At 43.5% G+C, this 18,524-nt stretch overlaps 1 protein-coding gene across 1 annotated transcript in view; it reads right to left on the bottom strand.

Annotated features, from left to right (window-relative positions):
* Nucleotides 1-9,535: 9,535 nt before the first annotated feature.
* ITGA1 (integrin subunit alpha 1) overlaps nt 9,536-18,524 on the bottom strand; it is a 169,495-nt gene continuing 160,506 nt past the window's right edge. Inside the window, exons 28-29 of the mRNA XM_066377869.1 lie at nt 17,394-17,510; nt 9,536-13,039 (exon numbers count right to left, since the gene is read on the bottom strand). Coding sequence (XP_066233966.1) covers nt 12,995-13,039; nt 17,394-17,510 — 162 coding nt within the window. The 3' untranslated portion in view covers nt 9,536-12,994. The remainder of the gene's footprint in view (nt 13,040-17,393; nt 17,511-18,524) is intronic.

Consider the following 18,524-nt stretch of genomic DNA (forward strand, 5'->3'; position numbering starts at 1 on the left):
TGTACACCTGAAACCTGTATAACTTTATTAATGCCACCCCAATACCTTCAGTTAAGTAAAAAAAAGGATAAACTTTGCTGTATGTAAACTATATCTCCATAATCGTGACTTTGAAATATAAATTTAAAAGATAGTGTGTGTCTAGAGATAGGGAGCCAGGCAGGTTGAAGTCTGGGCCGCAGAAATGTCACCAGGCAAGCAGGGTACATGGAGGTGGACCATACGTACGGTGTTATTAAAGGAAAGCCAGACACCACTATCAATGCCACAGTGTCCAGGAAAGGAAAGCAGAGGGACTAATTATTCATATTTAATCACTTCTTGAAAAGACACTCTCCCTCGGAGCACATTTGGCGGCCCTGCTGAGCCGCGGAGTACAGAGGGCGGATGCTGACCTCCGCGGGGCCCGTGGGAAGGACTCTGAGGCTGGAAGCCAAGGGTCAGTGGAGGGCGAGGCTGCCCTTCCCCGAGGACATCTGGGCCCGCTCCCCGGGCCCTTACTTCCGTGGGCTCAGGGTGCCCCCCCGACAGTGCCCTCGGATGCGTGCCTCCAACATTTCTAGCAAAACTCTGTGTTTGTTCCTCATTTTTGCCTCCAGCCAACTTTGGAATTCCGTGCAGCAGGAAGGGTCCTCTCTGCGCGCTCTGTAGGCGGCCCCAGTCGCTGCAGTCCACGTGCACTGAGACCCTCTGTGGTCGCGACTGCCCAGAGAGCAGGGGGCCCATCGTGCCGCAGGCAGCATGGGGGTGAAGGGACTTGGGGACACGGGCTCCTGCTCACTAGCGGGCTGTAGGAATTCTCTGGGGTCAGCTTGCAGGCCGGATGGAGGAGCCCCCTACATTTGTGGAGGGGACACATGGAGCAGTGGCCTGGTGTCTGCAGGAAACACCACTTTACTTACAGAAAAGTTTCCAGCCTGGCTCCTGGTCATGGTGTCAAAGAAACATTTTTTATTATTAAGAACACTGGAATGACAGAATAAGACAGACCCAGAAGGAAGGTACAAATATTGATCGACTTATGACCTATGCAACTTACTACCATTCGACTTTACGACCACAATCGCTAGCCACGACTGCTCCGCGTCTGGCAGCGCAAGCGTTGCCCAGCTGGGCGTACAACAGAGCAGACCAGCTCTGGCAGCACTACCATCTCCGCATGCACCATTTCAACTGTTATCCCAGACTTGGTACAGAAATTTGTGTTTTGTGTCTTGGATATTTTTCATCAAACCCCTCCCAAGATGTCTACCAAGAGGAAATTGTCTTTGCAAATATTAAACCAGTTGTACTGGTAATGCAGTGTTTTACTTAAACTTGACTAATGTAAAAATATGAAACAAAATGGTGTAGAGATGATACAAATGGCATAAAATGAACAAAGACAATTATGATGTATAACAATAATGAAAGAAAATTATGATAAAATATGACTTAAAGATTTTTATAGTATCATTTCACAGTACTGTACATATAACCTACTCAACTTACGACCAAATCGTGTTATGACTGGTCTGTCAGAACCAATTGTGGTTGTAAGTCGAGCACTAGCTGTAGTCTCATCCTTTTCTCAGAAATGCGGACAGAGAGCACCCTCATGTGAGGATGCCAGCAACTCGCGGGGCTAGGAGCCCAGATGGAGGAAGAACACGCAGATACCACTTGCTCACCGAGCAGTGTAGTCATGAGCATGAGGCAGCCCTTAGGGAATTTCCAGAAAGGACTGAGTGAGACTGCGTGCGGGTCACAGAACACCCGAGGATGGTTGGAACTGTTAACGAGCCCAGTTATACCTTCAGCTGGGCGTGGAGGAGGTGCACAGGTGTAACTGCATATGTGTGAACTCAGAATGCCACCGAGAGCCAAGGGGAGGGGGGCAGACTGTCCTTCCTGCAGGGAGTCAGAGAAGGGTGACGCCACAGTGCGTCCTGAGTAGCACCTCCTCAGGAAAGAGAGACTGGAACTCCAGTCAGCATGTTTAACCCACAGCTCTGCAGAAAACATTCCCCAAATAACTGTGTGTGTGTGTGAGAGAGAGGCTTTTGCTCTCTCTTTAAGGGAATGATGACTGCTCTTCAGTTTTTAGATGGAAAATTATTTGCATATTGTAGATACTTAATTAGTGCCTGTTGAATAAATATTTCAATAAATAGATGATGTTTTAAAATAGTGTATGGTTTTAGAGTTTCAAAGCTTTGATGAGTCTTAGAAGGGTTCTACATAGATTCATGCAAAAATAAACTTGCAAAGGGGCAATGGTCAGGTCGACAGTATTTGAAACACAATTTGAGTGGACATGATGAATTGAATAATGCCCAGTGCCACCCAGCTTCTCCCTTACTTCTACCATAAAAGCTGGAAGAGATAAAACGTCCACTTCCCCTGCCGTTAGGAATGGTCATGTAACACTGTTACGACCCACAAGGCATGTGTGGGAGCCTGCCGGGAGGAAGAAATTCTGGGAAATCCTTCATGATTCTGATGATCCTCTTCAAAGGGCAAACTGGCCTCCTGCCTGTCTTCTTCCCACTTAGAGCTCACATGTTCTTCCATGTCCCCATTGAAGGACTTCATGTAAGTGTGCAATCTCCATTCATGAAGATGCGGTCCATCTGAGAAGGTGACAGACTGGGCTGCTCTCAAACAAGATGACGCTAATCAAAACCTTGGCAGCGTTACCCACCTTCATGACAACAGTGTATGCGGAATGGGCGGGGAAGTGATACAGGTTTGAAAAGCGTGTGAAAATAAAAAGAATAGCAGATGACATATTCAGGTGCAAAATGGAATAGAACAGTCTGAGAGGAAAGGTGGGTGGGGTGGGGTGGAGGAACCAGGAAAATCAGTGAGTGAAACTGAGCACGTGAAAAGAGCCCTCGCCGTTTCACCTGGGCAGGTGACAGCCCTGCCTGGCTCACTTCCCCCTCCACTAATTACAGCCTTGTGGCATATTCGGTGTGCTCTTTTTGTATTTACCAGGATGAGGCGTTCTCGTGCGTAGCTTTGGAATAGCATTCAGGATTGTGGCATCTAAATGAATTTAATGCTACACGCATTCCATTGAAAGATACCACCACAAAAACAAAATAGCTGAGCAAAGTTCAAGACCCCACCCGAAGGTGTTCCAACGCTGCTCTTATTGATGCAAGGCAGTGCTTGCCAGTTGAGAGCTAGCTGGAGCTCTGGCACGTGACCAAGCAGCATTCACCAGGGAGGTGGCTGGCAGCCTGGCTGCCGACGGACAACGGTGCTTGCTCTATTATCTCTGCCATCAGGGCGGAACTGGACCACTGTCAGTGGAATCCGTGAAGGTCAGAGACCCTACACATTGATTTAAGATGCAAGTCTCAGAGGGGGATGGCTCCATGCTACTGCTCTAATCCCCATGGAAGTTTAACTTCGGGTACAAATAAGCTCTTGAAAACATGCAGAACATCTAAGTCAACATGTTATAAGGTGCCAAAAAGCTGAAAATTGATATTGATATTCTGAGAGGAAAGGTCAGGCTTTCCTGTCCCGTCCTTCCTTTAGGGAGGAAAGGGAGAAAAATGTAGAAGTTTCTGGCTGGCAAGAACAATGGGTCACTTAGTTTTAAATCTAAAATAAAGGTTAACCGAGAAACTTCTCTTTCAATAGGAGGCAGAATTTACATACCACCTTGCATTGATTGTAGTTCCTCTCCCTTCCTGGAATCTTGCGAGTAAAATAACTCTAGGCTTGTGAGGGAAGAAGAACCCTGAAAGATTTGTAAACATCTTTGATTGTGTTACCTTGAAAGTCTTATGTAAACAAATGTTGTCAGCCTGTCAGCCATATGTGGCCGGCATATTTAATAAATCTCCTCCTTTAATAAAACTCTTTAAATCTCATCTGGACTTGGTGTCTCTATGAGAACCCACGGAATTGAGGATTGGGTACTTTATAACAAACGCAGGTATAAATTTTGGATTTCTGTATATTTGGAGGAATTGCAGGGTCTCATTTTCCCTCACAAGGTGAGCATCTGCCCCAGTCTGGAACTGTACACGTCTCGGAGCTCATTTTGTTGGCTGTTAACACAGCCAACTCCAGCTTTCTGTTTGCGATGGTCAATCTTTTTTCCCCACCATTTTCCTTTCAACTTCTCTGTGCCTTTGAATATTAAGGTTGTCTCTCTTAAAGGGCATATAGCTGAAGCTTATTCTTTTATCCATCTGACAACCTCTGTGCCTTTTTATTTGAGTGTTTAGACCATTCACCTTTCATGTCTTTATTAATGTAGTGGGAGGTACATGGGCCATGTTGCTGCTTGTTTTTTATACATCTCCTGACTGTCCCTCTGTTCCCCTTTATCGGCTTCTTTTTGTAAATGCTTATAATGTAACGATGCCAGGCCTAGTTGTGATAAAGTCTTTTTTTTTTCTAGATTTGTTAATAAAAAGAATCCAGTTGGTTCTTCAGGATTAATAGGGATACAGTTGCTCTTTCTTTTTCTTTTCTTTTTTCTTTTTTTACAGGGACAGAGAGAGAATCAGAGAGAGGGATAGACAGGCACAGACAGACAGGAATGGAGAGAGATGAGAAGCATCAATCATCAGTTTTTCGTTGCAACACCTTAGTTGTTCATTGATTGCTTTCTCATATGTGCCTTGACCGTGGGCCTTCAGCAGACTGAGTAACCCCTTGCTCCAGCCAGTGACCTTGGGACCAAGCTGGTGAGCTTTTTTTGCTCAAGCCAGATAAGCCTGTGCTCAAGCTGGTGACCTCGGGGTCTTGAACCTGGGTCCTCGGCATCCCACTCCGACACTCTATCCACTGTGCCACCGCCTGGTCAGGCCAAATGCTATTATTTTTAATGAGATTATTTCTTCCATATTTCCCCATCCACTCCTTACTTGCCCTGCTTGACCCCTGCTTCAAGAAGTTGATAATTATTTAACATCTGGAATATGTAGAATTCTGTACAGTATGTATATATGTGTATAATGGTTATTAACTTATAGAGAATGTGGGAGGGTGTAAGAATTTGATGGTTATTACCCTTTTAACATTAAAGAGAAATTAATATACTGTTAAAATGTTTGAAAGTGTAGGGTACTATGTTCCTTGTGGATTTAAGGATGTCAAAATAGAAATATATAAAAATAAACAGGTATGCCCAGAGAAAAGACAATTTAATACCAGCCACTTCTGGTGTTGATACAATGCCTGTTTTTAAATAATTTTTTGTTTGTTCTTCAAATTGGCTACAATGCATATATATTCCCTTTTGTCCTAAATGAATTTTTGTCTTATTATAAAACTGACATCTATTTTAAAACAATTCAAATTCTATAACTCTCCTATAGAAGAAAATAGAAACTACTTCCAACCTTCTTAATTAATAATCACTTCTGTTTGGTGAATAGTCTTCCTGACTTCAGCCTGTGATTATCACATTAATTTTGCAATTACAGTAAACAAAGGCACCACAAAGAAAGTACATGTTGTGTCTGTGCTCAGTCAGACCAGCGATTTTTAACCTCTGTGCTGCAAGAATTTTTTAAAACATGCAAGACCTAACTATTTAGCCAGGGGCACTGACCTCTTTCCCCTTAGATTATCAAGTAAAAAAAAAATAACAATAGCCAACACAACAGTAGCAGTGGATGTGAGTGCCCTGTATTGTGCCATAAATATTGATATATAGGTCATATAATAGAGTCACATCTTATTGGTCACATCATATAATAAGGTTGCCAATGATTAGTTAATTCTTGGTACCAGAAATCCTTATATACAAGCATAGGCACCTGACATTTTAGAAAAGTCACTTTGGAGCAAAAAGAGTAGGTAATTACTATTATTATTACTTTTTTTTTTCTTTTTGGAAATCAATCAAAATTATACCTTTTTTTTTTTGGTTAGATCAACAAAAAAACATATTTTTTGGTGTGCTGTGGGATTGTAGTAATTGGTTTATGTGGGCCCTAAGACACAAAAGGTTGAAGATCGCTGGTCTATACTTAACAAATGATAAATCCTGAGGCATAGCATTGACTTTATAGTGGATATATACAGATTCTTTCTAGTACCGCCCTACATTCCCCTTCTGGGAAAAGGGGAAGTGGAAAAGACCTGCTTTTCTCCCAGGAAGAAGGAAAAGACAGGGCACTGGGCTCATGTTCTTTGGCTACAGGGCTTTATAAACTTCGTCTGATTCTTCTGGAAAAGTACCTTCCTCACTCACCTAACTGCATGGTTTGGGTTGAGGATGAAATAGCTTCTGCAGGATACATACATGCTACTACTGCTGTAACTTCCACCTGTGTGTTCTTCTAGCCCAGCAGTTCTCAACCTGTGGGTCGCGACCCCAGCGGGGGTTGAACGACCAAAACACAGGGGTCCCTGAAAGCCATCGGAAATTCCCCTGGGGTCGCGACCCACAGGTTGAGAACCACTGTTCTAGCCCTTACTGACTGTTGTATTTCTGTAAACTATAGATTGGATAAAAAAATGTTTTTTGTTTCTTAGTATATATTTTTTCTGTTTGTTTCACACTCTGTGGTCCTAGCTATGCTTTTACAGCAGAGGATTTATTATTCAACCATCTCATCAGGAAAAGATAGGTAGTGATATGGATTCTGTGGTGTTCCTCTCAAGTTTGCTAAAAGACGAATCACATCCCTCTGTTGTGTACAGGAAACACAACAGACTTAATTTGCTTTTTTATTCCTTTTGGATTGCAAAAGTCACAACCTACTAAGGAGCTAAAAAAAGACAACTTAGAGCTTCAAGAGAAGGATCAGTCTTGGATAATATTTATGTACTTAAAAATCACAGCAAGCACATTCTTCTTTGACTCATTTTTTTAAATTTAATGTAAAAGACAGGATACTCATTTACTTTGACGTAAAACACACAGATGAGGCACGAGATAAGATGGAATTATACAAAAATACTAAACCTCTGACCTAAAGCAGTTCACAGGATGCACCATCCATAGCATATCCAAACACTCTTTTGCTTGCTCAACTATTTCTAATTTTATCGGTTTAAATCACTGTCACCTGGTAACTCATTTCTTCTTAAAAATGCGTTTAAGTTAGGTACCTAATAAATGACTAGAGTCAACAAAGGCTGCGCTCCTTTGTTCTTGAATGAGATCAAAACCTCTTTTTCTAATGAGTTTATTCAATAAAAAGTCTTGTAGAAATATACATACCCTTAAGCATGCATAAGTTTATTCTGAGGTAAATAATAATAATAATAAAATAAGCAATACGATGTACTTTATGTTAGACCATGCAGAAAAGTTTATTGCTGTGGATACATTTTCAGGGTGGCAGTTATTAAATACAATGCTTTCCTTTTTAATAAAGTGGATACAATTCTTTACACTGTCCACTAACAATTTTACAATCTCACAGTAGTGATACACAGTGCACCATTCTCCTTACAGAACAACGTTTCCTAATAAGAAACTCCGAGCAGGATGTCGCATCCCGAATAAGGGCAGGGGGTGTCTCAGAAATGAAACTCTAAGAGTTGGGATGTCCCGTGTGAAATGATTCTGGCACAAAGAAGGTCTGCACTGCGGCTGCATCAAATTATTGTTTTTGCTGGACCCCAAAGTGTGCGAAACCCCAGGGAACGAGCCCCGGTTAATAGACAGGTAAGACTGCACTTTTTGCCCTTATTTACTTATCAACAACTTAATTGTGAGAAAAGTGTATGTGTTAGTGTTGTGGGCAGGTACGGTGTGGTCCGAGGGAGTGTACAGTATTTTTAGTAGTAAAAATGTGGACATAAAAGATAAATAGCTTCATCTCTACCTCCTTTATTTCTCTCTCTCTCAAGATGCAAGATGCAGGATGCTTCAGGGGCATAATAGCAAAGCTGCTACCTGGTTCTGGACCCTTGGTGCTGACTGGGGTCTCTCAGAGAGCCACAGTGATGTCCTGTCTGGTGGCTCCCTTCGGCCTGGCAGCTCCGTGGAGGAGAGAAACAATTTTGTCACTCGCCTTCCCCCATCCAGTCTCTCTCCGCCGCTTAAAAAACAAGGTGAAGACAGGTAATGTCAACAGAGACTGTTCAGGAGGACATCTGGCTTCTGTTCTGTCATCTGGAAGGCTGCTTTTTAAAATTTAGTCCCCAATCTGTACACATAGATCAAACTGAAGTTAAGACAGGAAAGACAGCCCTCAGACTGTCACCAGAGGGCTCCTGAAATTCTCTACTGAGTCTTTCTTTCTGTAAAGACGTGAGGTGAAATGTGGCAAAGGCAGACAGGAGTGTCACTGGTCCCTCGTTCATCGTCCTAATTTCCATGGCATGTTCGATAATTAAAGGATTTTTGAGTCTCCGCAAAGAACATGCCCCCCCCCCCCTGCCCCAAGGTCCTGGAAGGGGCACATGGCTTTGCCTAGGAAGCCCCAAACCAAAGCAAAACATCCCCATGTGCAGCTGAGGAGAGACTGACCGGACCACAGAGGTTGGGGTTCTGCTGCCCAGCACTCAGGGCATTGAAATCCTCTCGCCTGTGCTGGAGGAAAATGCAAGGAAGCCTTGTGTCAAGTCCTCAACTCATTAGCGACTCATTATTTATTAAAAGGGGGAGGGGAGCTGATCTCATAGAAAGGTAGCCAACATTCGAAGGGACAACTCATTCTTGCATATTTTTTGGAATGGTAAAAATTCAGCAAGATGTGCTCATGCATGCGTCTGGTGTGGGGTCGGCCCCGGGCACCTGTGAGTTCACCTCGGGCCTGGCAGGGGCAGGAGGCTCTGTTCTCCCCAGTTAAGCACTGAACATCCCGGTGCCAGATGTTGTGGGGGACCCCAGGGCTGGGCTGAGCCCACACCTGCTCCTTTAGGCTTCCTCAAGGTGGATGTGAAAGGCTGTCCCTCAGGATTTCTAAACTCAAGGGTAAATTGTAACATGAGGATCAAAGCTACTGACTTGTCCATCAGGTTATATTAGATGCCAACTCCATTTTTTCTTGTCCTGCAGAAGACATGGCCGGCTTTAGCCTCTGGTGACATGCTGCAGGGGTAACGTCGAGCTGTGGTTTCAGGGGTTCTGTGCAGAAGGGACTCAGGGACAGCAGTCCGAGTAGCAGGGTTGCCCAGTGAGCTCACCTGGAAGTCGTGTTTGCATTTAGAAAGTGTTTACCATAAACAGGATGCATAGGATATTATTACTTTTTTAAAATGGGTTTGCTGAAGCCTCTTTATTTGAACACTCATGCGACTGCCCCGGGACACCAGCCAGGCCCTGGGTGTAGGCCTTCCCTGTTTTTCTCCGCAGTGTGCAGAGCAAGACGGTCACCTCACAGGAAGCACATTACAGCGTGTGACAAAGAGCATCCTGAGTGACGCACATGGCAGGACAGGCGGTGGGGCGGCCATTCAATCAAACTGAGGGCCTTGGCCCACGTGGGGGCTGGGTGGGTACTGAGAGAGATGGCCGGGGTCCCTCCCAGCCGTCACTCAAGCGTTCTGTGGCCGCCACCTGGCCTTGGGTGCAAATAATGTGTTTTTCCACGGAGCCGGGACACACACTGGTTTTTATATAATATTTCAATGTGCATTTATAGGTAAAATTATTATGGTTGAGTGAGCATCAAATTTTGTAAAATACGCCCCCCCCCCCCCCCCCACAGCTTCACTTCAAGAAGAACACTTATCACAAAGAAAACATCCAAAGATGACATTGTCCACGAACCCAGTGCTCAGGCAAAATAATTGAGCAGATTCGGTCACCCGGATCCCTGGATTTCAAACTGCATCAAAGAAGTAAAAAACGCTGACAAAGGTGAGCTTCCCCAGTACTGCCGGGCACTGTCCCCAGAGGTGGGCTGGCAGGGCTCTGTGTCCTGGCCCGTCCTCCAGTCTGGCTTCTGGCTGCTCCCTGCGCCAGCTGGGTCACATCGTTTTGTTCATAGTGAAGGAAACCTATAGTTTCAGAAATGAAAACTGAAGAATAAGAAACTATGGAGCATTGTATCGACTGGGCCTGAGGTCAGCATGGTAGGCATCATCTGAAATGTAATTATATTGTGTGTTTGCATATGTATATATATGTACAGCATGGTAAATCTCTATCTATCTATCCATCCATCCATCCATCCATCCATCCATCCATCTCTCTCTCTCTCACCTTCTCTACCATTGTCATATACTCTCAATACTGTGCTGAAGCTAGTTCACACTGGTTCGCGAGAGCTGACAGATAAATTTTCAGGAATTTAGGCTAGCTGGTTCGGGTTATGCTGGTAGTTTGACTATGACTATGGTGAGGCTGTTTAGAACACGGAAATTGGACAATAATGCAAATCAGGGACTTTTTTTTCCTTTTGGAGAGAAAGTTGTTAAATAAGTTACCAATATAGCAGTGTAGGTTTGATCCGACTTAGTTCAGTTCACACGGTAAGCAATAATCAATTTTAAGAAAATACCAAAGTAAAAAAAGAAAGTATTTTGCAATTTAATTTAGCCAATAAATTAATAAATAGGCTTAAATTTCACCTACCTTTCTTATTAAATATTTTAAAATAAAATGATAAAGTTGAGTATACTTCTTAACCATTGACCATTAGGATATTTGTACAAAGGTAAATTGGGATACCTGCTGCCTTATCGTTTACATCAAAGTCTCTGATTTTCCGCGTTTCAGTTGCAGAACTGTACGCTCAAGCTGTAACAATAAAAACCACATGCAAAGTGGATGAATCAAACTTTTCTTTTTGGTGTAGCTTTTCTGTGTTTATGCTTTTGTAAACTCTATCATTTGGTGTTAATTGAGGTATTCGTATTAAATGTGAGTCTGTGTGTGCGCATGTGTATTTATATGCACAAACACGTATACACACAGATGCACCCATAGACCTCAACAAGTCCTATTATTAGGGAAAGGGGTCTCAGGTTAATGGAATGTTCTACTTAAAAACCAGAACTGGCCTGTGTTCAAGATGGTGCCAGAGATTGAAGTAGCTACTTGATCTGGCCCAACTGTTCTTTCTCTCTTCTCTAAAAGGTTTGAAACACCATCATTTCTACCTTCGCCACTCTGTGTTAACAATGTATTTTAGAGTGCACACTCCTGGTTCAGTGTCTGCTTTGCCTAGAGTCCCAGATGCTGAGGGTGAATTCCATGTTCTCCGTTGATTGATTTATGAGGACAAGGTGCTGAGATCGGGGCATGCCTGTCGACTGGGGTGTGTACCGGGCTCATGCAGCAGGGTGAGTCCAGGTAAGAGAGGCCTGAGTTTTGTTGGGCAAAGAAAGGTTTGTCAGGCAGAGGAATGGTTTCTGACACTGGAGACAGATCATAAGAATGAAGGACATTCCAAAGCGGGCAGTCCTGCCCAACGACAAGCCAGCAGGAGGACACCTAACCTCTGGGAAGAGGGAGAGCCTTCTCGCAGCTGCTGACGACCTCGGCACTGCCCAGGTGCACGGCTCTGACCATCCGGATCTTGGATGTGGATGTGGGCAGCCCTCAGGTGGGCTGACTTTGAGTCCTCAGATAATTTTTTGGACATTGATTTTAAAAAATTCATTCCAGGGCATTTCATTTCTTCATTGATTTTTCTGCTTTTTGAGAAAAGCAGAGCCCAGACTTTCTGGACCGTTCCAGGGGCCAGTCCTGCGCTGGTCAGTTGGGTGGCGAGATGGAGTTGTTGAGGAAGTAGAAGCAAATTTTACAGCAGTAGTTCACACGTGCGGTGACTGTACATTCATCGTTATCTACCCAAGAAACACAGCGACCTAGGAGCTTAATTACAGTAGAGTCCGGGCGCCGTGGTGGTGACTTCAAGAGCAAGCAGCACATGCCAAGCAGTGATGACATCTCTCTGTCAGTGCGAGGTTTCCAAACTGAAATTCTTTAAAAAAACAATACATTTCTGGTCTTCTACTTAAATAACGAGGTACCCCCACTCAAAAAGCAGTGGCATCCTGGTAAAAATGCAATACTGATACAGAATCCTGCCTTTTCATAAACATCAGAGGTGTGCTTGGAAAAATAAAATACCTTCAAACAATAGAAAATCAACTTGCTGTCACAGCTTGAGGGCTGGATACTGAGCCCCGTACCAAGGAGGTGAGAAGACTCCTTCCTGCCCTTCAGTCACAGCCTGGCACTCGCCACGCCCAGAAGCTGCCCCTGAGGGTGACTTCAGCCATTCAGTGACATTTATTTAAGCTGCAATGTTCCATTCAGAATCCACTTTAATCTATCCAACACACAATGTGGCTTTTCACACCAAATCACAGTTGTGACACAAAGCTGCTCCAAGTGTTTTTTGTTTGTTTTCAGTATAGGAGAATTTTGAGCTTTAGGGGTCAGTGTCACAATTAAGCATGTTTTGCAAAAGCTTAAATTAGTCCACTCAGTGCACTTGCTTTTAAATAAGTCCATCTTGAGTTTTCCACCATCAATAGGACTTTAGCTCAATGGTGCTCTTCCCCAGACACTGTGGAAAGAACACCTCCCAAGGACAGAATCCAACACAGATACCGAGTGCATTCTCTGTGATTTCATTCTATCTCTGTCCATAGACTCCACCCAGGAAATTTTCTTATTGACTGTCTTGCTGGATGTATGTTGATCAGCAACCAACAGAAAGAGCTTAAAGAATATTGTTCTGAAGTATATGTCTCAATGAGCACAGAAATCTTTTCATGCGTTTCTTCAATACTTTGAATAGTGACTTAAGATATGAACATACTTGTACGGGGTAGTCTTCATCTTCAAAATACTGTGGTTTTGCTTAAATACTCAACAAAAATGAGTAATTATATTTTAAAATATTGTTCATCTTTTTATAAAATATATATGGTATTGTTTTTGGATCTTGCTTGATCGGTCATTTTCCAAGTGATTAACCCTGAAGGATTATTATAAATGTATGTGACTATGTCTTTAATTATATTATAAATTTCTTGTCACATATTTGAGGCAAACCTGAGGATAGATCATTGAATAATTATCTTTTTCTCTTGTGAGAGAAATTATCTTTTTCTCTTCTCTTCATTTCTCCATTTTCTTCTTTAGTGGTCTTTTGAAGAATCCAATCTGTTGAGAGAACACCCAAACACCACAAAATTAATTACTTGACCTTCAATAATAAAGGCTAATCTCCTTGAATAGAACTTAATATAATAATGTGTCAGCAATTTTGAGCATACACACAATTAACATAATTGAGAGGGATTTTCCATCGACCTGTTACACAATATCGAATGTCAAGAAATGACATTTGTCAGATTGCTATTTCATTTTTAACCTTTTTGTTGGTTTACTATTATATCATCTCCTAGTAAACACCGGTGCATGGAGTAAACTAACTGTAAGGGGTGTGGGACAATATTTTGGGACAATAACAGTTAGCTGTCACTGTCTCTCTCTTTTTTTTTTTTTTTTGTATTTTTCCAAAGCTGGAAACGGGGAGGCAGTCAGACAGACTCCCGCATGTGCCCAACTGGGATCCACCCAGCATGCCCACCAGGGGGCGATGCTCTGCCCATCTGGGGTGTTGCTCTGTTGCAACCAGAGCCATTCCAGCGCCCGAGGCAGAGACCATGGAGCCATCCTCAGCGCCCGGGCCAACTCTGCTCCAATGGAGCCTTGGCTGCGGGAGGGGAAGAGAAAGACAGAGAGGAAGGAGAGGGGGAGGGGTGGAGAAGCAGATGGGCACTTCTCCTGTGTGCCCTCACCGGGAATCAAACCTGGGACTCCTGCACGCCAGGCCGATGCTCTACCACTGAGCCAACTGGCCAGGGCCTGTCTCATCTTTTTGATGGCAGTTACTTGCCACCATCTTTTTTTTTTTCCTGGGATGTTGCAGAGAAATTTCCATCAGATAACTGATGATCACCCACAGAGGTCACCGGAGTTGGTGGGGAATGTGGGGGGCTCCCTGTGACTCAACGGCTGGAGAGACTTCCAGGTTATCTGCAAGAGCTCGGTGTCAGAACACATCCCCACAGGCTTGGGCATAAAATGCCCCTTGAAAATGCCCTGTATTATTTGGATATAAAAACACAGTTGCTGACAACATAAAAGCTTTCACATCAGGGTGAACGTGCGTATTTTTCATTGTGCTCTGTTGATTTGAGCATCATAAAAATGACAAGTGTTTTATCTATGCACTTCCTATTAGAATAATAAAAATTAGCGTAGGGGCTGGAAGGGACCTTTGCAATCATAAAATGGGTATATAAAAAAATTAAGGATCCTAGTGAGGTGTTATTTTTAGTCTGTACATTTACACTTTAAAAAAAAATTTGGGGAGTGGATTATAAAGTTCAAGCAAGGACAGTGAGTTAATTCTCTGAAAGTGTGGTCCCTTTATATCATTTCAATCATTGAGTGATGGTAAATTATGCAAGGTAACTACATATTTTTTAAAAATAATGAACAGCTGAGGGCTTAGAGGAGATAAATGGTCACAAATAGGCAGTGTTACATTAGGGAGGCTTTCCTCAGAGTTGTATGTCCTCGCAATGCCACAATCCAGCCGGTGGCAGATGTGGGCATGGTGTGAACAGAGCAAATGAACAGGAGAAACCAGCGAGTTCGCCCTCCAGAGAAGTCCTCCTGCTGTCTCGCGCCTTTTCCGTGGAGCCAACAGTGAACATTCTGGACTCACGAGCACTCCAGCCCCTTCCTTAGTGCCTGAACCTCCAGAGTGGAAAATAAAGCCAAGACGGCTCTCAGGGAGCAGGTGCCGGATTCCGAAGCTTCTCCTCCCTGCCCCGCCCGCTCGTGATCTACTTCCCCTCCCAGTCCTTTGGCTTCTTTCCCACCGTCCTCTGCTCTCATGTGTTAAATGTGCTATCCTGAAACGTAACCTCTGCCATCCTAACTTGCCCACCCAACCCACTCTGTTCACACTGGGCTTTTAGTGGAAGTTGGTCGATTAAGGTGGCTGTGAGGAGAATATAGTTTATAGCTTGAAACTGGATGGGGCGAAATTTGAAACAAGTTAAGCTGGAAATGGGGAGGCAGTCAGACAGACTCCCGCATGCGCCCAACCGGGATCCACCCGGCACGCCCACCAGGGGGCTCCCAGGCTTTTTTTGGTGGAGTTAATTTTCCTTCTTTTTCTTTTCAGGTTTACTTGGTGATGGTATTGATGTGCCCAGAGTCTAAAACTCTATGGCCAAGGGTTTGATGACACAGTCTCGGGGAGAAAGTACAGGCTTCGTGACAGTAATAAGGAATACACGTTGAAGGAACAAATCGATACTAATGAATAGAAGACTAAAAAGTTCCCCATCCACATCCTCCCCCCACACCCCGCCCCTCCCCTGCCCCAAGGAGATGCGGATTGAGTGAAGAACAGAGCTTTAGGATTAGTAAGTATATGGTCAGTGCTGGAACTTCAGGCACCAGGATGAAACCAAGTTGAGAGAGAGGCAAGGTCTGCTTTCTCGGGGTCCCTCTGGGCACCGTGCCCCATTCTGTTCTAGGGTGGGGAGCTTCACACAGCTCCTGGCATAGAGCAAGCACTCACAACGTGATAGTTCCCCTGCTGTCCTGCATGGAGTCACAGTTCTGGTAGAGGGGAGATCCCCTGGAATGGCTAAACTGACTCTACCTAATGGCTGGGACGGCCCAAAGGCTGTTGAATGACTGTCTCATGGCCCTACAGATCTAAGAAGTCATCAGACTGTGTCCACAAAACATTTACTGAATGGAAGAATATGTTTATTTTGACATTTATGCTTTTTCAGGCTGATGATGAAAAAATAATTAGGTGGATGAAACTTGTCTGTTTTAAACAGAGATACGTGGTCCAGAGAGATCCTATTCAAACAGGAGCCCTGGCCTTCCTCTCTTCTAATACTACATGGGCAAGTGCAGTGCTCAGAATAGCAGACCAGGCTGAGAGAAATCAAGGGTAAAATGTCTTCTCTATCAGAAGTGCAAGTAACCCAAGAATCGCATTCTGTATTGAGTATAATCTTGACGCCACTAAAGCCAGGCCTCGGGCGCCACAGTGTGGCAAAGTCCGGTATTACAGACAGAGCACTGACCCCTGGAAAGTAGGGAACAGCTGGAGTGGGGGCGGGTGGGCAGACACACTTCTGTCTTGGAGATTTTGCTAGACAAAAGCTATGGACTCTATTTACTGACCTAAAGGAAACTGACCTATATCTTTTACGTGGCTTTGTTCCTCTCCTCTGAGAGTCACCCGCCAAAAGAGGAAGATGGTCATTATTTGAGAGTCAGAAATGATTGGAACTATTCGTAACTTGATGGAAAATTCATTCCTTAAACTACTTTATAAAGAGATGATTCTGTTGCTCAGGTATTAGAAAGATGAATATGGAGGGAGAGGGGGCTGGGGTGGAGGGATTGAGAAGTACAGATTGGTGGTTACGGAACAGTCATGGGGACTAACAGAGTCAATAATGCTGTAATAACTACGGAGGGTCCCAGGTGCATACTGGGAATATCAAGCGGGATACTTTGTAAAGTACATGATTATCTAACCACTGTGCTGTTCCACCTGAAACTGATACAAACTAATACTGAGAAAAAAAGAAAAATGAATATGTATCCACAATCTGTATTTTTAATATGGTTGAGCTATTTAACAAAATAATTGGTAAAATATAGGGTAATGCCAATCTGATGTTTAATTGGAAAAACATTAAATCTAACTTTTCTATGGGATTTTGTTCACTATGATATTTATCCTCAAAGCTATCATCTCAGTTCTGCTGATTTAAAAATGATACAGAGTTTTAAAAGATCTTGCATACCCCAGTTTAAGAAAACATCTAGGTAAATATGTTGGTCTACCAGACAGAAAACAGATGTTACTCAGTTTTACAAGAGGATTTGAAATAGGACTCTGTGAAACTATGAGATTTCCCTTTCATCTACTAATGAATAAAACTCTCGTCTCTCACCCAGGTACATTGCATAAAAGCTACTGCCTAAAATGTGGTATACTTGTGTATACATTGAATAAGTATTCAGTTTTTAGGAGGCATAGAAATATGTTATTAGGATAAGGCTTATTTTAATTTAACCATGAGTCTATTGACATAGGAACCCATTCTTTCCTTTTCCCACACAAGGGAGTTTACATTCTTCTCTGCTTACAAAAGACATGTAGATTTAATTTAAAACGTCCAGTGTGACAGACGTAACTGAAATGTTCCCTATAATCCCACCTCTGGAGAGCTCCTCCATCATTTTTAGATCTATTATTTGTCCCTTTTACAAAAACGGGATTGAGTTGTGCACAATGTTTGAGGAATGCACGCTTATTTTTTCCTCTTGCCTCGGCCATTATTTCAATGCTTTTCGCGGCAGCACGACCCTGCAGTCCACAGCACGGGTACACCGTCGCTCACTCTGCCGTCGGCTGCCGACAGCCGAGCTAGACAGCCCAGGGGACGCCAGGGCCTACCTTCCACAGCGCCAGGATGAGCAGCAGCAGCAGCAGCAAGCCCGCGAACGCGCTCAGCAGGATCACCCACAGGGGCACGCTGCCCGGCAGCCCATCCTTGGATATCTGAATGGCAAGCTGGAAAGTTTTCAACGAGACTGTTAACCCTGACAACACTGATCAGAACCCCGTATGCTCCATTCTTATGGGCTGGGATTACCTACCAACCATGGTGCTCAGGCTCCTGGCGACACCCAGGAAGACCTTGAGTTCAAAATGACTTACGGCCCTCCATTTATTCTAAGTTGCTAACCATGTCAAATGGATGATTACTTCCCACACACAAAAAATCATGATATTACCCTTCAGAAATTCATAGATAAATAGTAAACTGTTCATGAATCAGAACGCTCAAAGGCAGAGGTGAGTTTCACTCAGGAAAACCAAGATGTGTTTTAAAGACTAGGTCACAGACTTTGCCAGTGCACTCCCACCGTGCCGTAAGGGCCAGCTAGAATGTTGTCACCGGTGTTGGACATAAAACCTCGAGGAGGGCTTTTCGTTTTAATTATAACTCTAAGCTGCTTTACTGATTTGTTTTACACACGGAGGCATACTTTTCATACACCAAAGGGCACATTTTCATACACTAAAGTACACATCTCAAGTGTACCTATAAGTGAATTTTTGCAGATCTATTCACCCCAATGTGCTTTGTATGACAGACCTCACAGGTCTCTTCCCATTGACTTAGTCATAGAATCTGTAAAGTACCGAATTCCCCCATGTATAAGATGCACCTTAATTTTGGGGCCCGAAATTTGAAAAAAAAATGTATTACATAAAATTATTGAACTCAAGCTTTACTCATCATTAAACAGTGAGTGCAGAGGCAAGAAGCGTGAAAAAGCAGTCAATGCAAGTAAAAATATCTGCAACCACTGTATAAGATACACCCAGTTTTTAGATGCCAATTTTTTTGAGAAAGGGTGCGTCTTATTTTTTTTAATTTTTTTAATAAATTTATTTATTTATTTTTTATTTTTTCATTTTAGAGAGGAGAGGGAGAGACAGAGAGAGAGAAGGGGGAGGAGCTGGAAGCATCAACTCCCATATGTGCCTTGACCAGGCAAGCCCAGGGTTTCGAACCGG

This window comes from Saccopteryx leptura, chromosome 1 (genome assembly GCF_036850995.1).
Source record: "Saccopteryx leptura isolate mSacLep1 chromosome 1, mSacLep1_pri_phased_curated, whole genome shotgun sequence".
Taxonomy (NCBI): Eukaryota; Metazoa; Chordata; class Mammalia; order Chiroptera; family Emballonuridae; genus Saccopteryx; species Saccopteryx leptura.